General features: G+C 38.3%; 1 protein-coding gene and 1 pseudogene across 2 annotated transcripts; both read left to right on the plus strand.

The window, feature by feature from the left end:
• Positions 1-1,041: 1,041 nt before the first annotated feature.
• LOC122654158 lies at positions 1,042-2,509 on the plus strand (annotated as a pseudogene).
• An 11,833-nt stretch (positions 2,510-14,342) lies between these two features.
• On the plus strand, positions 14,343-22,015 carry LOC122656764 (rac-like GTP-binding protein ARAC8). Of its 2 annotated transcripts, XM_043851407.1 has the most exons (8): positions 14,346-14,801; positions 15,157-15,244; positions 15,508-15,617; positions 15,711-15,774; positions 19,064-19,128; positions 19,206-19,271; positions 20,820-20,920; positions 21,619-22,015. In XM_043851407.1, the coding sequence occupies exons 1-8, from the start codon at positions 14,697-14,699 to the stop codon at positions 21,671-21,673; spliced, it is 654 nt and encodes a 217-aa protein (XP_043707342.1). In that variant the 5' UTR covers positions 14,346-14,696; the 3' UTR covers positions 21,674-22,015. The 2 variants fall into 2 exon arrangements, with proteins under 2 accessions (XP_043707343.1, XP_043707342.1); XM_043851408.1 differs by lacking the exon at positions 21,619-22,015 and having other exon boundaries at positions 14,343-14,801; positions 20,771-20,887.
• Positions 22,016-22,088: the final 73 nt, after the last annotated feature.

Genomic DNA, 22,088 nt, shown 5'->3' on the forward strand with positions numbered 1-22,088 from the left:
TTATTCTTTTTTGAGAGAATTTTATTTCTTACTTTACTTCTTCACTTGATCAAAGTTGAAGCTAACAAGCCTTGAGATATGAAGCTATGTTTGGTATGCATTCTTGAAATATATTATGTGCCTAGAATACATTCTGAAACGAAAAAATAAAGAAACTCAGGTTTGAGAACCTGTTCTACACCTAGAATCTATGATAAGAATGTCAAACCAAACGCAATCAATGAGAGCACACGTGGCTTTCAACAAGGGTGGAGTTTTTCATGTCATGGGAGGGGGTGGGGCGTGTACCTGTGCCTAGACACAAGCGTGAACGAAATATCGATGCATTCCTCGACCAGGTGGCGTTATTTATCCCTAAAAAATAATAAAGAAATGATAAAAAGTCAGTATTAAATTAATCTCATCCCTAAAAATCAATGAAAGCAAATTTGTTAACCGATTGGTTCTTGATTTGGTAAAAGCAATTTGTGAGCCACTCACTAAGAATGGATACATATTAGTAGGTTACTAGGTAAAAAGGAAGGGCAATCTGGGTATTTAAAAATATGAGGGGAGAAGGAGAAGTAAAAGTTAAAAAACAGACAAGTATCAGAAAATAAGTTTAAGGTAGAGGAGTTTTAATAAATATAGGCTAAGTGTAGGGAAGTGATAATAATTGCCCCTAAATTTTACCATGTATCGATCTACTGGAATATAAAAATTCTTCACCTTCAAGACTTCAACCGCCTGCCCTCGTCAATTTTACGGGCGTGGCTCTTGTGCAGTCGTGGCAGGAGCTGCACACGAAAACCACCCCAAATACAGGGATTGATCATTTTATATGTGGCTCAGGTGGGATTCACCTGTGAAATAACTATCTTAACCCTTTTTTTTTACTGTCCCTCACCGGTGCTGCATGCAGCTCCTGCCACGGCTGACAAGAGCCAAGGCCCAATTTTACCATGTGTCGCTTACTTCCCCTGTTAAAATTCCCCCTGGTCAGTGCAAGAAGCCTAAAGTGCAAACCCTAGCGCCGCTCATCCTCCCCGACTGCAACTCTGCAAGCGGTTGCCCTCGCACCCTGCTCGATTAGTTTGTTCTGTAAGGAGTTTGAGGTAGTAAGAAAGCATGAAACTCTCATTCTCTCTACCATCCAAAGCATCTTCCAAGCCAAGTCAACACAGGCCCGCTGAGATTTTCAAAGAAGACAACTCCAATGAAGATGGAGAAATCAAGCACGAATACGTGACAGAGTTTGACCCCTCCAAAAGACTGAATTGTTCGGAAAAGCTTGTAATTCCGCCTATTCCTAACACATGGAGACCCCAGAAGAAAATGACGAACCTTGATCTCCCTGTTCGCTCTTCTGCTGCGGATGACCTTGGTGTCGGCTTTGAGGTTGAAGCTCCTTCAACTGTTGGAATACCTGATTCAAACGTGTCCTATGGTTTGAATCTCAGACAAGATAAGGAAGTCAATATTAGCCAGGATGACAAAGATAAGATGGAAGTGGATCCTCCAGCCGGATCTGGGCCCGGTGAGGATTTGGCATTGCAGAGATTCAAGGAGGATATGAAGAATCTGCCTGAAGATAGAGGATTTGATGAATTTGTTGATGTTCCTGTTGAGGGTTTTGGTGCAGCGTTACTTGCTGGGTATGGATGGCATGAAGGGAGGGGCATTGGAAAAAATGCCAGGGAGGACGTGAAGGTTGTGGAGTTTACTAGGAGAACCGGGACGGCTGGGTTAGGGTTTGTTGCAGATATGCCGGATGCAAAGAACCACCAACGTGATTCCAATGCACAGAATGTTCGGCGGAAAGGGTCTAATGAGCAGATTGATCGCTTGCAGGCTCAGATGGATGATATGCTTGCCCCACAGAAGCCTAGGGCTCAGGAGAAGGGATCGTAGTCATGATAGAGGAGGCATATCCAGAGGCAAGGACCATAGAAGAATCGATGATGAAATGGGGAAAGAAGAGGGAAGATAAGGTGAAGAACCGATACACAGCGATCCATATTATTCCAATAGCTGTAGGGAAGAAAAGAGGAGAACAACAATTTATTGGCTTACAAGTCATATTTGAGTTAGAATTGTTAATAAAGATTTCAGAGGAGGGAAGCTTACTTGAAGGAGGGAGAGGTTATTGACGTTGTAGGTCCAACTACTTGTGACATATCTATGGATGAGAACAGGGAGCTAATCCAAGGTGTGGATCAAGAAATTCTTGAGACAGCACTTCCAAGGCGTGGTGGCCCTGTTCTTGTTCTCTATGGGAAGCACAAGGGTGTGTTTGGAAGCCTTGTGTAAAGGAACATTGAGAAAGAAACTGGTGTTATCCAAGATGCAGATACACATGCATTGCTTAATGTGCGCCTGAAACAAATTGCAGAGTATGTGGGTGATCTAAGTTATCTAGGAAACTGATTCTTTTAGGCTACCTCATTGATGGAATTGAAGTTGAACAACTTACTCTGTTTATGGAGCTGGCCCTTTTCATGTAAGGGTAATTGAAAGATCATGTTTCCTTACCCCACATTTTCCCATTGTGCTGTTAGTGTTTCTTTGTACAATGCAAGTGGCAACAAGGGAAAGTATTCAAAAAAGAAAATGTCCAGATGTTGATCGAGCAGGTTAGCTATTTAGGATTTATTTTTGTGCTTTCAAGTTGTTTTCAAAATTTTTGTTCATGTCTGCAATCTGCATCTGATATTTGTTAGAAGTGTTGTACCCATTTTCTCTTTTCTTGATCAGTCACACCAATAATAATTATCAAGAATGTGATATGGTTTTCTTCTTGATTCTTTTCAGTTCTGTCTCATACACACACTCACACTTAGAAGCTTCGTTACGATCATGTAGGGTGTTCATGTTTTTTTTATTTTGGATAGTTAATTGATATGAACAAGAAATTAAAATCTATAATAAATACAGTGACAGTGATCAACATATTTTTTACACGATCTGATCACTCAGAAGAGAAATCCTCAGGTAAACTAATAATGAGCTCCTCCCTCTTTACACATTAGAAAGTAGATAAAATAACAGCCTAACAAAATAGAAATTTCTACCCTCTTGCTATCTAAACAGGAAAAAATAAAAAAAAAAAAAAAATAGAAACTATATAAACTATAAACTGAAGACAAGGGAAACTAAGGAAATAGCAAGTAAATAAAACAGCAACTAATCTCTGTCAAAAGAACCACAAAATCTCAACCAAAGGAGCCCACTCCAGCCATATGCAAGCCTCAAAAACCCGTCAAACTTGGTCCATGCCACTAATCTGGATATGGCCCATGTGCACCAGAATCTGACCCATGAGTATGGGTCTGGTTCTTGAGCTCTCTCCTGCGTGTGTAGACCTTGAAGTCTACATCAATTGGGGACAGTTATCCTTTATGAAATAGCTTTCTAACCTTTCTTATTTCATTTTCGTCCAGTTAGGGCTCTCTGGCTCAGGCTTTGTATATCATTCTTTTTCTCCCTTTCTAATAAAACTATTATTCATCAAAACAAAACAAAAAAAGGCAACTGAACTGGCTTCTTCAAATGCTTCTTCCGTTTTTGATAGACAATTAGGGTTGCTCTTCATGGATGGACATGCATTACACATTAAACCATTTAAAGACTGTTTCATTTACATGATGTAATGTACGCCAATTCAGCATAAAGGCCGATTAGAGTATAAGAATGGCATTCAAAATCGTGGAATTTTTATGTAGTGGCACATATGCCAGTACAAGAGATGATGCAGAGTCATCACCAAATAGGGCTTGTTTCACTGGGAATAAGTCTAGGGTTGGGTTACATACATGTTGGGCCTTTGATCCCATGGGTTTCTAATTTAATAGGCCACTTTTCTGGGCCTAAAATAGGGGTACATAGGTTGCATACGGGATTAGCCCAATACTTTGTTTTTATTTAGTGTTTTTAATTGAACCGGTTTAAATTGGTTGCATCCAATTGGCTAAGAGGTTCTTATATCCTATTGGCTAGTAGGGAATCTTCTTTTATTTTAAGTAGTTAAGTTGTTTTTAAGTCATTAGGACTCTATTTTGAGTCTATTTCAGCTTCCTAGTCAGTTTAAGTTAGCTAATAGGTTAAGGATTGGGTTAGGCCATTCCTTTTTAATGTCTAAGTCTAATTTTAAGTCTTTTATATAAGGTTCTAAGGGGGCCATGTATTGAAGACGAATTTGATTAATAAAAACTCAGCTTTATGCTTGCTGCCTTTGCTCCATTGTGAGTGTGCCTTGTGAGTAATATCAAGGTTGCCTTGTGATTAATATCAAGGTGAAGGGATTGGTGGATCTCCAATCGACTCCTTGCATCGTGAAGATCGGGAGGGCTGCTACTTATCTCCTTGCATTGTGAAGATCGGGAGACCCCATTGTTCATCTTCAAAGCTGCTGCCATTGAAGACCTGCAACAAGTAAGAAATTCTGCAACTATTCTTCTTCCTTGTAGGAGGTCACATACAAGGTGATTTTCGTGAGAATTCTGCCTAGCCAAATCTAACCATTAGAATCTGCTAAAAATTTGATCAAGTCTTCCTCAAACCCTAAGAGAGACTTAATTCAAATTTCAGCACCATCCACCCAGCCGATTGTCTGAAATTACAGTTTTACCCCTCTCTCCTACTTCTACTAGGAAACCTTCATAACTCCAAATCTGTCCATCAGTTTCAAACTAAACTTTCAGCATACATCCCTTACATCATTGTTGACACTCGATCCAAGTTTCAGCCCCAAACTCCCACTCTAACCCCTTCATCTCCTTGCTCCATTAAAACCCAAACCCAAAACCCTAAAATTCAATTCTGCCCAAAATTACAGAATTTCATAACTCATCCAAATCCTAACCTTTTTATACCATATTGACCCCCTAGACCTGCCCAGACCTGCCCATTAATACCCTATAAACCCCTTTCCCAATATCCAACCCAAACCCTAGGAATTGACCTAAATCCTAGTGCTGTCCATTCAAACTAGCAGCCCCTTTTGTTATTTGATCCTGTTGTTTGGCTTCTAGTAGGTCTCCTACCTATCTAGGACTACATTAAGAGATGTATACATTTTAGTTGGATCCAATCAAATGGTATAAATGTGCTCAAAATCGTAAGATTTCCACAGCGGGCCCAATACAAGCCGGAAAGAATTTTAAGTGGATTCTGCCAATTGCAATAAATCAGCATATCTTTATTGTTCCCTGAGTTCTTATCCTCTCAAGGTACCAAGTTTTGGTTTCAGTGACCATTTTGGTCCATGTGGATATAGAAATGCTTCGATCTTATAGAGAAATAAGGACATAGCTAATTGTCTTAAGGAGGGTCCTGGGAAGGGTGGAGCAGGATCAGTGCTATCCTTAAGCAATTTTTTAGCGCTAGCCTCCTCTCAGGTATTTGACTAGAAGATAAACATTTAATATGAACTGAATGGAGAAAAATGTGTATCTATGTATCAAAAAAAATCATTTTATAAATTCTTTTTCTCTGTAAGGGTGTGAGATAATGCAAGCACTGATTGTTTACCTACTTTCTTCCAGAAACTTCAGTATGCTTTTGTGACAAAAATGTGATGCTTGCATGCACTTATGTACATATTAAATTTGTAGAATTTTAAACATGACATGATCACATGAACATGCCTTAACTATAAAACCAGCATTTAGCAATTCCCTGACTGTCTATGGCATGCATTAGTTTCAAAGTAGACTCATGAGAAATAGCACTTAGTTCCAGAAGATTAAATGGGATTTCTGGAAATGGACGTCAAGTAGCTGGCTTTTTCCAGCTGCTTCAGCTTCAAAACTTGTAAATTTAGTAACTAGTTCCAATTCTTTAATTGTATGACATCGTTACACTGAAATCCAAGCCTTCTGCTTGTGTTATTACTTTAGCGGCTTTAAATTACCAACACATCAAGCAAACATTATATATCACAACATCTAACGCATGAATAATGGGCTTAAACAAATTACATTTCCTTTTCCTAGTCATATTCTTCAGTTAAAGAGAGAAAAATATCATTGAAGATAATCCATGTAAATCCCCTCCACTCAGCAAACAACGTAGAGCACAAACAAGAATCCGCTATGATGCAAGCGCCGCCTAGACATCATTGGTGCAGTCTGTCCTTCAAGAAGGTGAATGGTCCTTGGACCCACCTGTGTCCCTCGAGCTTTTGGAAGTGTGGAAACAGTTGCCATATGTCAAGAAATTGCATGCTTGGGAATCTGATTTGGTGGTGTAGAAGGCTACGCCTTCTGGACTCTTCACATCCAAGTCAGCTTGGGAGATATGGTTAGATCAACAGCCATAAAAGTTCCTTGGATAGATGCAGTTTAGTTCATGATTAAGATTCCTAGACAGTCTTTTACAACTTGGTGCTGCTTAGTGAATGCATTACCCACTACAGACCAACTGTTGGGTTGAAATGGAAAAACAGGGATCATCTCTTCTTTGATTACAGTTTCACTTCTGAAGTTTGGGAAGATATCTTACAGATGTGTTCGAGTATATGGCATTGGAGACATAATCCTCTAAGGGAAGCTACATGGGTATAACTCAACCTGTGCTGGTCACTCTTCTTTCTCTTCTAATTTCTCTTGCTTTATTTCAGTTAACATTACCGTTACAGAACCTGTGCTGTTATTTCTCTGCTCCAGTGAGTGTATTGGAGTTTTCATTCACTGTTATGGAAAGATTATTGGAGGAATGTCGCTGCACCATTGTCACAAGAGATCAGGTCGGTGATTCATCTCTGCGGCTACTATTTTCTTCAGTCTTGAGGGCTGCTGTTAGGGCTTATTCTGGAGTGAGTATTTTCTTGTTAGCTTGCTGCCGATTACCCATTGAGGCTACTGCTACTGCTGATCTGAAACATATATTTGGTTGTTGATTGCAATTCTAGAGATTATTATAAGACTGTTATTCTGTACTCTTTGGTCTACTGTGTTTTTTTGGATAGTTAGGCCCCAAGGAGAGTTGAACTTATGACCTCTTATTTGTGAGGTGTTGGTCCTTGCCAACTGAGCAACCCCCTCGGGGTGTTATTCTGTACTCTTGGTCTACTGTGGTCATTGTTACATTCTGGTGTATTGTTTTTAATGTTCTTAAGCACCTCTTGGTAATGTAGAACACATCACCAATACTTGCTCTTAGCCTCTCAAATCCTTGCTTAGCCAAGTCATTGGCTAAATCATTTGTTAACTTCGACTTCCACTTTAATGAGATATTCACTTGGGAATCTAGGTCACTGATGGAATGGATGAGATGGGATAATTGCCAAGGACAACTTGACCTTTTCCTCATCCAACCAATGACTGTCATTGAATCCCCTTCCCCAATGAAACTGTGAGCACCCTTGGAGATTGCAGTATGCAAATCAGTCCGTAAGGTCAACAACTCAGTCTTAATAAGCTGCATTCAAGTGTAGGACCTGAGAAGACTTTTAGAATCCTGCCTTCAGTGTCTCTGATGACTCCCCCTATTCTAGATGGGCCTTTGTAGCCAAAAGAACAACCATCGAAATTGAGTTTGAAGGATCCAGTGGAAGGACTCCATGATACGATCTTTCTTGTCCGGGAGGGTGACAATCTAAGACCTGAAATTAATACCTACAGAGTTAACCAATGGGAATGCCTTTAAATGTTGGATCCGCTGCTGCACAATGTGCCACCTTCAAGCTGCCCAATTTCTCTAACTAGAGAGAATGTCTCTCAATGCCTTTTTTGCTGTTTGATACATGTCAAAATTCTTTTGAATATTCATGCTCTCTGAGCAAGTCAAAATGCTAGTGTATATTCAGGCTACATAAGCAAGTCATTTAGGCTAGTGTACCATAAACTTAAAATGCCTAGACCCTTTGTTTCCCCCCCCCCCCACCCCCAGTGAATGATCTATTGCAATGCATCTGCGGTGAGTTTGACTGAGAGAAACTGAATCTCTTGTAATTGATATTGATCTCATGGCCTCATGCTTTGAGTTTCTTGTGGTATAGTCTAGTGAGAAGAGGAGTGGATATGCTTGGTTTTTTTATTTGACAACCAGTTATTTGCTTGGTAATTTTTGTGATTTGGCATTCTTCTTTCTGGTGGTGGTTGTTTCTGTCCATTGGTGGCCCTTACGTGCGTTTATTGTAGTTGGCTTGCATCATTCTGGTGTCAGAGCAAAGCATGTATGTTCGTATCTTATAAGTTATAACTGGATTTTGTATTTTCTGTTGGGAGAATAGTCCCCCATCGGTTACCCCTAAAAGCCTCCCGTCGCGTCGTATACCTGTGAGTTCCTACACCCAATAGTTTGAGCTTGAATGGCTGAATCTCTTGCAATTGATATTGACCTCATGGCCTCATGCTTTGAGTTTTTGGTAGAGTCTTGTGAGAAGAGGGTTGGGTATGCTTGGTTTCTTATTTGACAACCAGTTATGTGCTTGTTAATTTTTGAGCTTTGGCATTCTCGTTTCTGTCCATTGGTGGCCCTTACGTGTGATTATTGTGGTTGGCTTGCTTCATTCCGGTGTCACAGTGAAGCATGTATGTTCATATCTTACAACTGGATTTTTATTTTTTTGGTGGGAGAATAGTCCCACATCGGTTACCCCTAAAAGCCTACCGTTGCCTCATATATCTGTGAGTCCCTACACCCAATAATTTGAGTGTTTGGGTTGAATATTTACATTTTCATCCAAGAAGGGAACAATGTTCTGACTCATGACATGCATGACGGGTATTCGGTTTTGAAAAATTCAGTCCAGAAGGTGTTATAGGATACTTTAGACGACAATACTGGGATATACTGTAGAGGGTTTTGTCATTCAATTTACATGGGGAGGTATGCATTGATGGTACTGAGTGCAGAATTGCTTATTTGGAAGATTTACTGTTAGATGCGTGTTGGATCGAAGATATATAAGATCAATCATTTCAAGAAGATCCCAGTTGGGCTTCTGATGCGACCAGTATGTTCAGTTACTGCCGATGAAGGACATTGCCAACAATTTTTTATTGCAAGGCTGAAGATGAGGATGAATGCAAGTTATGGTTTTAAACTTTTACATGGACATCCTTAAATCCTTTGATTGAGGTCGTCACTCTGGATCAGTTTATTGGTTGGAAATACTAATAGCATTAATTCTTTAAAATTTTCTTGCTATTGAGCTTGATTGATAGGGTTTATTCATGGTAGAGCTTGTATATTATTGCTCTTTTACAATACTTGAGATCTCTTTATTTGAACAAGGGAGAATTTATGCATCCATATAGGGTCCTAGGGGAGTTTTCTATTTAATGTATAGGGTTCACCATATCTAGGATTTCTGAATGTTTTTACTTTCGAGTCATATTAGGGTATTGGTCAGTTATCTGCATCTAATTATATCAAATTTTCAGCATTTAGTTTCCGAGTATATGTGTCTGCAGACCAGGGGAGCTTTTGGCATTTTGAAACTTCTGGTTTGAAGTTGAGTTTTTATTATGTATTAAGTGTATTAAATCTTAGAAGTTAGAACATTAAAGGGTTCTGGGCAATGGTCTTGTAATTTTTCTATTGATCATCATTGCAATGCCGGTTCTTCTTGTGTGCTTGAGCTTTCCCTAGGATTCATTTTTTTAGCCACTGAAGACTGTTATAGAAGGCTTCCCTCACACATGTGGAACATTGAAAATGGATAAGCAATTTAATTTATCGAGATCTGATTGTTTTTTCTTGTTCTCAGATTAGTAAGCTTGAGTTAGTAAAAGCCATACCCAGAATTTCCCTCATGGTCTGATATTTGGCCAGTTGTTACAGGACTTGGGAGTATTGTAAGTGTACCAAATCAGCGAAGTTGTCTAGATTGGTTGGTGCCCTTATTGCTTAATATAAAAATTGAGCTCATACCATGGTGTTTGCTAAAAACTTGTATTTTATATTGTGGTAAATTTTTTTCCCTAGAGGCATAGATGCTATTCTTGCTATTTTGATATAACTGTTGTTATTACAGCTGGTGATCATTGTTACTGTTCATTATTGGTTCCTCAAATGTAAGAGTATTTGAAGTCATCCTGCATCAGTTCTATTCTTCAATCATTGTCCAACAAAACCCTATTATTTAGTTTCATGCCCATGTCCAATTTAGACCTGTTGTGAAAGAGGTGTGTGCTAACTACCATACTACCATAGCACCAAGCTAGGTTGTACCAACATGGTAGTTATTAGCAGACAAGGTAATTGGTGCCCAAGGCTAACTAGTACAGGTTGGGTGGCATTGATTTGGCATAAAGCATAGTGGCAGACAAGGTAATTCGTGCCCAAGGCTACCACTGGTATTGTCTATTGTAGCGGTAAGGAGGAGCAATCTTGAAACATCACTGAAGGCTATAGCTGGTGTTCTTGTTGATACTCCATGCAAAATCTCAAAGCCCAGCAAGAGGCCAATAAGGTGTGAGCAAATGACACATCAAGTAGCAGCCAGAGTGCAAAGAATATGAGAAGAGTAACACTCAGAGCGATGGGGCGAGGGAACATGAGAACTTGGAGTGCTTGGGCCTCTTGGATTCACAGTTAACAAAACCAAGCCGTATGGACATGGTGCTTACCGAGCTGTTGAGGATCAACTGGACCTTAGTTTCAGGTTTACCCTCTACAATTTTGGGGGCTTTGACAAAATGATGGCTTCTTATATGGGGAAACAAGCTTCTGATTTTCTGCAGTTATTTTGTTTATAACAAAATAGAAGAAGATTCCGGCGTTGCGTTACTTAAATTTGGGGAGATGTAGAGAAGTATTGCAGACTCGAAACCTAGACGTGCTGGATTTTGTTTCAAGGTTTTTTGACAGTGGATTTCGACCCTAGCCTCCCTAGGCTTCTTTTCGGTCAGTTCCAAAACCAAGACAACTCGAAGATTCCAGTCAGTTTCGATGGAGATTTAATTCCATGTAATGAAAACAATTAAAAGAGTACTTGTTGGTTCATTGTCATGGTTTCCATTTCTGTGCTTCTACAATAGTTCCTAGCTGACCCACCATGAGTGCATCCTACCTAATCATAGAGGCTTCTAATATTTCCTTCATGATTTCACTTCAGGGACCCAGTTGTTGTCTAGGCCAGGAAAGACACCAGGCAAGGAGTTTTAAAACTCAACTCTATGGTGCTTTGACTGTTTGTCTTCATGGTATTCGATTGTTATATTAGGTTATCGATCTTCATTAAAGCACTCCCTTACGGTTACTCTTTTAAAAACCGGATTCCGATCAGGTGAATCAGAAATCGGTTGAGTCCGATCCCGATTCCTGCCGTTCTAGAACAGAAGATTCACACTGTATGTTTAGGATTCAAACGGAATCCGGCCAATTACGGCTGATTCGGAATGGAATCAGATTGGAATCGACTGGACCCAATTCATACACTGATTCCTTGTTTTAAAACCCTAATTAATAATTATGGTGCTGCAGTAACTTTGCGCCATGGAAGATTTTATGTCTCCCACTGAGATTTTTGTGGTGAGAGCCTCCACCTTTCCACTTATTACAGAACCGTAGTGGAACTTGAAACTTAAAAATGGACCGGGTTTTAATTTTTTACATGAACCAAAGAAAGAAAAAGAGGACTCAATTAACTCATTTCTGATTCAAATTGGAGTCCACATTTGGAGCTGGCAAGCTTTTTTGGGCTTCTTTCGGCCCTAAAATTAAGCACTCTTTTTCTTCTTCTTCTTCTTGAGTCGACAGAGTTTCTCTTACTCATGAAAGATGGAATTAGTATCCTTTTTTTTATTAAGAAAACCAGGAAGAATGGAAGACACCCAAAAAGGAACTCTAATAAGAGACCCTGGGCCCGGGCTTCGAAAGATCGTTTATTATTATTTGGGTCCAGCAGAAAAAGTGTCACATCTAGACTTACAGAGAACCAAAATGGGCCCCAAGTCAAGCGATTGATTTGGTCATCCATGACCCAGTCCATGAGATGAGGCCATGGCCATAGAACTGAAAAAAAAAACATAGAAGATTTATAGGAATTGAAACCCTTCCTCTGCCACTCGATTAGACTACTTATTCTCTTTGGTTGGTCCAGGGTTTCAATAATTGGGACCGGCCTATTCGACCGATTTTGATTCTGACTGATCTGGTTTGACTGATCCTTCTACGGAAACTAGGGTTAGGACATGTTATGGTCGATGTCTCATCGATTTTGACTGATCCCAAACCGGATTAGAATCGACAGAGACTGATCTGGATCCTGATTTCTGGTTTTAAGCCTTGATCCAGGCTTCATCCTTGCTTGAGCATTTTGAATTCTTGGTCTGTTCATCTTCTATTTCGGACTGTTGGTTCAAACACCAGAGGCGTCATGCAGGGTTTGTTCCAAAAATGGTAATAGGATTTAGGTAGGTTGTAGTGTGGGTGGAAAAAGATGATCTGTGTTTTTGGCTCGTGCAAGTGAATCAGAAGGGATGGCTGTAGGAGTTTTTTTTATTTTTATTCTCTCAAGTATTTTATTTGCTATGTATAAACTAAATATGTTTTTTTCGTAAAGTCTAAATTAGATGTTCTTATAATATATTTATGATTTCGGTAACTACAAGTTGGTGAGCCTTAGCGCAACGGTTAAATTGTACAATTGCAATATATTGGTTGCAGGTTCAAAACTTATAAACAGCCGCTCTTGCAAAGCAAAGGGTAAAAGGCTGCATACATTGCTCCTCTTACACCCTACAGTAGCCGGGGGGGGGATTGTGCATTGGGACACTCTCTCACTAGGGTAGCTAATTTGGTTAAATTAGGTAAGATCTATGTTTGTAACAAAATAATGGTGACATGTTGTTTTTTTGCCTTTTTTCTTCTTTTCAAAACCTAACTGCTTTTCCTTCCAACCTTCCCTTTCATTGTTGCTTAATCTGCACTCATGCATTGAAAACCATTTCACTTAATTCGTTTTATTTATTTATTTATTTTTCCTCCAATCATTCCACTTGCTTTACTATTGCTTTGTTTTATTGTTAGCTTTTATGTATACTCCTTTAAAAACCAAAAGAAAAAGGCCAAAAAAAAAAAAAAAAAAAAAAAAAAAAAAAAAAAGAAAAAGAAAAAAGAAAGGCCAACCTAATCTTTTGAAATTGTAGAAATGTTTGTTCTACCCAACCATTGAGTCTCTCTAGATTATCCTTTTTGTAATTTTGTTTGGTGGAGGTTCACAAGAAAGTTTATTTTGTATATTAATTATTAACAAGTTGACTTGAGTCCTGCACTCCTGCCTGGTTGGATTAATTTACGTAGACCAGAATGCCCATACCAAATTTATTTGAGTATGCTCAACTACATTTATTTTTTTATGTAATATTTTATTTTGGTATCCACATTTTTTATATTTTAAAGAGCACATTTGGGTGAGACAAGAATGATATAAAGTAAATTAAAGGGCACATATGTCACCCCAAAAAGTTTATTTATTGGGTCCGGATTTCCAAACTGTCCTATGGTATGGAGCTCTTATAACATGTCACATGCCTTAATAAATTGAGTAGGATCCACATCAACACCAAGTGGTTTAAGGAACCAAATATTATTAAAAAACAAAAAAAGCGGGGGGCGGGGGGGAGTTGGAGGGAGGGCAGAAGTTCTTTGCGATGTTAGGACAGGGTTTGTTAACACCATCTCTTTCTACCTCTCTTTTTCATAAAAAATGATATTGACACCTTATTGCCTTCTTATGTATGAAATCATTATCTATGTCGTTTATTCAAAAAACCTTTTCCTAAAAAAGAAAAAAAAAAAATTTTCTAGACAACCACAGACCACTAATAAGACCTCTCTCGACACAATAGACACTTGAACATCTTTTATCTACCATACTACACATCAATTGAGATCCACAATGAAAATTGTTAGATTAATGTTCTGTTTGATACACATTATTGGAATTTTTTATCATTTGAGAATACAAAATCGACTTAGAATTCATTCCAAAATGCATACCAAACACTGCCTGACCTTTTATAATCAGAAGGATAAAGAGGGTTACATTGGGATCAATAACCACCAATTCTGATTTGAGTAAAGAAAGAATCGGATTGAATGGGTCAAAAACACCTAAAACTGGTAAAAAAGCCCTAGAAATGTCGTTTCGGATCAGGTCGATCTAATACAGATTTCTCAAATTCCGATCGGTATCACCTGATCCGATCCCGATTCCTTAAACCCTGGGGTAAAGACGTAAAGTGTTTAATATGCCATTGCAAAGATTCCTCTCTCTGGCACCTTTTCTAGATATATACACAAACACACAGAGAGTAACAGGTACGATGGAAATAGCGAGTACATATAAGGGTGTTTTGGGAAATTAGGTGCAACTGCTTGGATTCTTGGATACACTTCACCACTCAACCAAAGCTCTCTCTCTCTTTCTCTCGGACTGTGACTGATACTCACCTTCCAAGTTCCGAGGCTCTTACAGGGAGATCAGGCGAGAAGGAACTATTGTTCCTCTCCCTTCAATTCCACTGTAACGTTGCCTTTCACTGTTTTCTGCCTGGTCAGTTTGTTTTGTGGTGATTCATTAATGCGAATCCGTACTTCTCACTCTTAATTTCTAAAACACGAGGAGGAGAAAAGGAAGAGAGATTGAGAATCATGTGATCTACCTCTGTTTCCTTTCTTTATCTAAAGCTAAAAACAGCTCACTGTTTGTTCTTCTCTTTCTGTCTATATATATTTTCTCCCCTGAGAATATCGTTTATACAATGGCGTCAAGCACTTCTAGGTTCATCAAGTGTGTTACAGTCGGAGATGGGGCTATTGGGAAGACTTGCATGCTTATCTGTTACACAAGTAACAAATTTCCCACTGTAAGTCTCTTCAAATTCGATTTTCAATGTTTCAGATTTCCAATCTTTTAGGCTTTATATTTAGTTTTACTTGTTTCCGTTTTTGGATTTGATGTTTTCATAGTTTTAAAAATTACGTGGTTTTGCTTTTATTTCGGGCTTTCCTTTTCTGTTTTCATATTTTATTTTTGATAATTTTGAGATTTATCTTGGTAATGCTTTTGCGGTTTCTATTTTTTTCGGTATAAATTGTACATCAGTATTTAATCTTCATCTCTCCTTCTTCATTTTTTTAGTTTTTTGCTTTTCCTCAATGCGTATTCTCTTTCTTTCAGTATTTATAGTTCTTGTTCTCCAACGATTCCCTCATTTTCAGGACTATATACCCACTGTTTTTGATAACTTCAGCGCCAATGTTGTTGTTGAAGGAACCACTGTCAATTTAGGCCTCTGGGATACAGCAGGTTAGATTTCAAACTTCTGGACCAAATTATTTTACTTCAGATAATTTATTTATCTTAGTATTTGATAGGAAAGCTGGTTACCTATTGACTGTTAGAGTTGAACGATTTTGAACCTAAGCCTATGGCATGAACCTCGTACACTTAATATAAATGCTTCTACTGAATTTGGCATTCCGTTTCTTTTTTTTTTTTCCCTCCTCTTTTACTGACTTCTGTTTTTTCATTTTTCGCTCGTGGGAATCAAATCTATCTTGTTTTGATAGGGCAAGAGGATTACAACAGATTGAGGCCCTTGAGCTATAGGGGGGCGGACGTCTTTGTTTTAGCTTTCTCATTAGTTAGTCGTGCGAGCTATGAGAATGTATTGAAAAAGGTACATGATGGCAAGAATTATGGGTTTCAGTTCTTGAATTTGAAAGAAATTTTTGTGAACATTTGATTTACCATGAATTATTTTTTCTGTCAGTGGATCCCAGAACTACAGCATTTCTCGCCCAGAGTACCTGTAGTACTTGCGGGTACTAAATTGGGTAAGTGTGGGAGCTCCACTTACATGTGTTTCCTCATTTCCTTCCTATAATTGCTTTCTGGTTTGTTATAAATTTCTTACTTTTATCTACTCTCCTTGATAATTTCTTGTTCTACTATATTATCTTCCATTATTTCTTGTTATTTTTTTTATACATGGTAAGGATTCATCTTGCTATTGATGATATTATAACAGGAACCACACTTTGAACTGCTTTTATCTTTTCACCTTAATATATAAAAATTTATGAGCCACATCGCAACAATGTTCTTTACTGCATAACTAAAAGCTCCGATCACCTAATAAATGTTGCAACACTGTGGGGACTTAGATGAAAATTCTAAGCACATGGGCACTGTTACCTTAGAAGTGGACGAGAGCCACTCATCAGTGGGACCTACTTTGTACAGATGCGTGGCTGACTTCATCGCTGCTATCCGTATGCTTTCGATGGAGTTGCAGAAATTCTGATATAAAAGGAATTAGCATGCAACACAGTATCTCAGTAGTCATGAATCAAGTATCATTAAGAGGACAGCTATGTGCATTTCTTTTTCAATATTTACTTTCTTATTTCTTCTCTCCCTCTCTCTCGATTCATAGTTAAAGCATATCTCATTCAGATTTGCCATTCGATGGGCTTCTGTTTTTTGGATTGAGATCCACTAGTCTGTTGAGATGGGGTTGTGGCACTGGAGTTAGCGAATTGTACATATTGTTTTGAATTGGGATCCACTAGACTGTTGAGATGGGGTTGTGGCACTGGAATTGGAGGTTGTGCATCCTTTTTGGCCCTTTGGTTGAAACATGGGGGGGAGGGTGGAGCTGAGGTGTGTAGTAAATTGTTACCATGCAAAGACCTTTAAATAGTTGTTGAGCTTGCTAGAAGGCTAAGGAATGTTAAATGAAGATCCTAAAGCCTGCCATTAAATATGCGTGACTTCCATTGTTGGTGGAAGTCAATTACTATATGGAATATTCCATTTCAAATAGACTAAATAGAACCAACTCTGACAAACTTGCTATAAAAATGAATCCAATTGAGGACGGGTTACCTTGGTGTGCAAGATAAAAAGGAGAATTGACTGTACCTCTTTGTCTTTTACTTTCTCTACACGAGCTGCGGATCATGGTTACCCTGTGTTGAACAGGGAGTATAGATTGTAGGTTCACATCTTGGGATGCATATTCGCCTTGGGTATTCTATAGTTATTCCCTAGAAGTCAAGGTCCTATGATATGTTTGAATGCTTGCCAGTTGGTTTAGATCTATTGATCTAATATAGGCAGTTTTGGTGAATATTTGCAACCGTACACAGGGAAACTGGATTGAAGCTGAATGCCTATATGGGGTAGGACTATTCAATCTTGCACATGTAATGGGTCCAAAATATTTATGGTTCTGGTTTAGAGGATTTATAGGGTGATTGTTATTGGATTTTTTTGTCTAGGGTTTATCAATGGGTAGGGAATAACTATATGTTGATTATTGTTCGATTTTTTTCTCTAGGATTTCTCATTGGATCAGGAATATAACTGTTGGGTTGGGAGAATATTGTTTTAACAGAACAGGATTTCAAGGGAACTTGTGAAAAGAGTTTAGTATTGCCCCAGGAATTAACAAGAAAGGTAAGAAGGTACTGGGACGCTCTTTTTTCATGTTCAAACCATGTAAGCATTATAGTTCCAGCTCCATGGAGACTGATTTCCCCACCATAGCACCAGTAAGTCCAATTAGAAAAACCCCATGCGGTCATTAATTGTACAGTTGGGTGCTTCTGCATCTCTAAAAATTTTCTTTCTTTCTGTGATCAAAGTGCATATGCTTTTCAAAACTTAATCAGTGCCAATTCGTTGAGCCGATTTAAGAAAATATCCATCAGTCCTTGGTCAAAAACATCAGAGGTTTCAAGCATTTTGAAGTGCAGAGTTTTATGAGACTTTGATAGCATTGATTTGCTTGATCAATGTCTTTAGTCAGCCTATCGACTTAGTCAAACAAAATGTGACAAATTTTCCTTGCTATGTTCAAGGTGATTTTGGAGTGGCTCTGATAGGGGATAGGTTGGAGAGTCTTTCTCCCTTTAATTGTGTTCTAATTTGGAGCCTAAGGGATTGCCTTTGGAACGTACTCCTCCATCGAGTTACTCCAATAAAATTGTTATTAATTAAAAAAATAAAAATTTGGAGAGTCATTTGACGTGATTTGGGCCTGCTTAGCGAAGGCCGTTGAGTGCATCTGTAAGGAGGAGGTGATATGGTTTTGACAATAGGCCGTTGAGTGCAACCGCCATAGAGGAGGTAGGCGAAGATGCTTGCAGTGCAGCAGTAATCTCGCCACCATGCTGCAGCCACTTTAGAAGAGTGAGAAAACAATGGAAAGAAGTTACAGAAGCAACAGCCACAGCCATAGCTGCAGCAACTGTTGCCATTCCCAGAGAAAAAGAGGAAGAAGGAGGTGGTGGAGGAAGTAGAAGAACAGAGGGAGGGGAAGGTGTACCTCTTTTGCCGACTTTTAGGGACTGCTGCTGACACTGTCGCTGCAGACACAAGTTAGTGTATATTTAGTAATATTTAAATATACAAATATACACTAACTTTGATATAAAAGACAAAACATGCAGTAATGATATATATTTGATAATATTTAAATGTGTATAGATGGGTACACTAAGGATTATGTCTAAAATTATGCACCCTAACAGAAAGTCACCCTTTTTCATAACGATGCTAGATGTAACAAGTGGATGCCTAAGTGAACTCCAAGGCGCCTAAGCGTCCAAGCGGCTGGCCATCGCCTTGGCCTGCCTTTCTGACATGATAACCATGGGAAGTAGTAGTGAGAAAAGATATGAATTGCTTTGGTTTGACAACAAACTTGGCGCATAATGGAGTTGAATGACCAACCAGTATCCGTGTAGCCACCCCATTTAGGTGGTATAAGGTTTTGTTGAGATGATTTCCTCTGTTCAACATTGATAAACAGTTCTAGGCTATGTGAGTTCCATTCTTAAACTGTATATGCAGGAGCAACACTTATGGTGTTGCCTTCTTGCACTCAACAATAAATGAAGCCGGATTACTTGCTTCAATTGCACAGATATAATAAATCACTCACGCAAAAATTTTGCCATACGCTATTGAAATGTAAGGAACAATTAGGTCTGTCAGCACATTTGATGCTTATACCTTTTTATTGAGGTGTGTCCGTGTGTTCATTATTTCCTAGTATTTTTTTTTTGGTGCAGATTATTTCCTAGTATTTGCTGAGTGGTTTATATGGATGTACAGATCTCCGTGAAGATAAGCACTATTTGGCTGATCATCCTGGATTGGTGCCTGTGACTACTGCCCAGGTATTATTTTTGCACCATGCATCTATGTGAACTTTGTACTCAGTGCTCTTAATGGTAATGGTTCCTGCAATTATCAGGGGGAGGAACTTCGCAAACAGATTGGTGCTGCTTATTATATTGAATGCAGTTCTAAAACTCAGCAGGTAATGATTAACTAGTTCTTGTCTTACAAACTTAGTTGTTTCATAATATATGGTATGCCAGTAATTGGCAATCTGAGCTGGCTTGTCTAGAGCATGCCACAATGTAATACGATCCTCACAGGACATGCATGGGGAGGGGGGTGGATGGTCTGCCCATGAGATGGTCTATAGACAGAACCAATGTCCTGGACATTTTCTTTTTTGCTGGGCAGATAGTGGACCATGATCAGATGCTAAAATTAGACAGAACCAATGTCCTCAAAGATTAAATTTTGTGCTAATTTTTTGAAGGGGTGTAATGAAACATGATCTTGTACTCTATTGTAAAATTTATAATCCATTATACTTTTTGGTTTTCCAATGTTGAAATTTTAATTAAAAATTCAACAAGCTACGAAGATGCTCACAAAAAAGGGGCAAAAACGATCCATCCATTTCTTAAGCATATCCATCAGAGAAGTAGTTTCTGTAAACAACTTCATCACTGCTACAATAAAAGCAATATGCAAGAGCAAAGCCACATGAAAACATTTAGGCTTGTCTGGTTGCAAGTGAAGGGAAACGAAGGGAAGCGAAATTGATTTAAAATTGAAAATGGAGGCTCTTGCAATCATGATTGTGTAACTAAATTTTTTACCAAATTTTGCAACTAAACTTGTTAGATGAAAATTTTGTTTTCCTATTCAAGTCCAAGAGATTTGGTTGTAAAGTGGGGTATAATTTAATCACTAGATTTAGAAATTTTTTTAATTAGTTACACAATCATTGTTGTAAAGATGAGAAAAGTTTCTATTTTTTTCCCCTTCCATTCACTTTCAACCAGATGGAGCCTTCAGTAAAGGTGTGCCACGCAGCCTGAATTTCATCAATTGGGCAGATTATGGGCTTAATTTTGGGCTTCTTTTGTGCACTTAATGTTTCACCTCAACTTCAGCCTCCTTGTCTTTGTGTCCCAAATTGGATTTCCAAAACAAGTAATAACTAGCTTCAAATTTTATTTGTTTTCTAATATCATGTTGTTTAGTCAGAATAGTCTATGGTCAGTTAGGATACTAATTATGGTTTTTAAATAGATAAGGGAAGTCTTACTTAGCAAGTTACTAAATTTAGGGGTGCTACTTCTATGTTCTTCAATTTTACTCTGCCAGATTATACTTATTCAAGGTTCAAATCGTACTTGGTTGAACCCTGTAGTTAAACTCCAACAATAACTGGATCTTGGGAATCCAAGTTGGTTCTGGAAATTTATGGACAGAATATTGGTCATGTATCAGTTTGTGATGGTGTTGATAAAGATTGTCTAATTTGGTTGGGTCTTATATTGCTAAGTTGTTCTTAGCAATTCATGGGTATTCTTTTGTTGTTTGGCTCTCATCTTTTCAGCTATGTTGCTGATAGATGGTCAATGTGGTTTTGCAAGATCGAGTGTATTATTAGTTTTCTTCAATAATTATACTTTGGCTAGGTTGTACATAGTTTCTTCTACAATCGTGCTGCAGGTAGATCTTCCTCAGCAGCCTTTGGTTTATGTGTCGGTCCAATGTGCAGAATGTTAAAGCAGTATTTGATGCTGCTATCAAGGTAGTTATCAAGCCACCACAGAAACTGAAGGAAAAGAAGAAAAAGCCTCGTAGTGGGTGTTCACTATTGTAAGTTCATTACTTTTTTTTTTTTCCTTCTCATTATCATGATAGCTTTCTTTGTTTTTTGTTATTTCTTTTCCTCTTTTTTTTGGAAGGGAGGGGGGGGGTTACTGTGGGTAATTGAAAATTTTATTGAAGAAAAGATTCCACCTCAGATAGATATACAAAGTCAAGAAGGATGTCATGGAATTTGGTAGGTAGCAAAAAACCATAGTATTAAGGGGGTAAAAATCCTATGAGGAGAATGAAAAGTAACCATAAAATCTGCTCCTTGCTTAGCTTTTCTCCAATACTGGCCCAACTCTACAGTGTCAAAGGAAGTAAAAGCTTCAAATCATGTGTTGTCTTTATTAATAGTCTTATTGTATGTTGAACTCCTTTATGTTTTCGATACCATTGTATCTTATGCTTTTTACTCCCGTCTTTGTCGTTGTTGTGGAGACTATACACGGTCTACCAGGAAAAAGTAAAAGGAGGCCTCAAAATTCAAGCAAGAAAGAATCCATGACCATGGAGCTTGCTTTTTCTTAAACATCTTCCATTTTGTGAAAATTTCACTGGATGGACATTGTGAAAGAATTGGTATTGAGGCTAATATTTCGTTGAAGATGATGAGAAGCTATAGTTTCCAATCCTTAAACACCCCCACTCTGTTGCCACTAATTTTTTCTCCACTCAGGAAGTATTTTTGGCTTCAACTGCAGGAATGTACTTTGCGGAAGGAGTCTAGTGTGTTCCAAGCGAAGTTCGTCTTCTTGATGATGTTGTAGCACATGTTCCACTACCTTACTGTGGCATTTGGGATTTCTTCAGCATGTTTGGATAATGCTGCCAGATTGCTCACTTATTTTGTGCGGATAGTGCTTCAGTTAGAAACGAGGCAGTTTGTTCCTGGGAACCTGTCACAAGCATTGTGCCGACTTCAAATTTCTAAACTTAATGTTCTAATTACAGAAATCATGGATATTTGACACTAAAATGTGCTCTGTAAAAAGCTGAGTTATCATTTTGTTGTTATTGAAATGAAGTGTATTGAGTTTCAATGTAATTTGCGATGTAATTAGCGTTTAGTATAAGTAATCATCTGGTATTCATTCATGATTTTTTTTTAAAAAAAATTTCTCCAACTGTTTGATGAATGAATTTATATGTTAGTTATAAAAAACTGGCAATT

The sequence above is a fragment of the Telopea speciosissima genome, chromosome 3, assembly GCF_018873765.1.
Source record: "Telopea speciosissima isolate NSW1024214 ecotype Mountain lineage chromosome 3, Tspe_v1, whole genome shotgun sequence".
Classification (NCBI taxonomy): Eukaryota; Viridiplantae; Streptophyta; class Magnoliopsida; order Proteales; family Proteaceae; genus Telopea; species Telopea speciosissima.

Bases quoted from the DNA above. Each gene is read 5' to 3' on its own strand.
- LOC122656764 (XM_043851407.1), top strand. From the start codon at position 14,697: ATGGCGTCAAGCACTTCTAGGTTCATCAAGTGTGTTACAGTCGGAGAT. The intron at 15,245-15,507 runs GTTAGATTTCAA...TTGTTTTGATAG, and splicing joins AGGCCTCTGGGATACAGCAG to GGCAAGAGGATTACAACAGA. The intron at 19,272-20,819 runs GTAATGATTAAC...TCCAATGTGCAG, and splicing joins GCAGTTCTAAAACTCAGCAG to AATGTTAAAGCAGTATTTGA.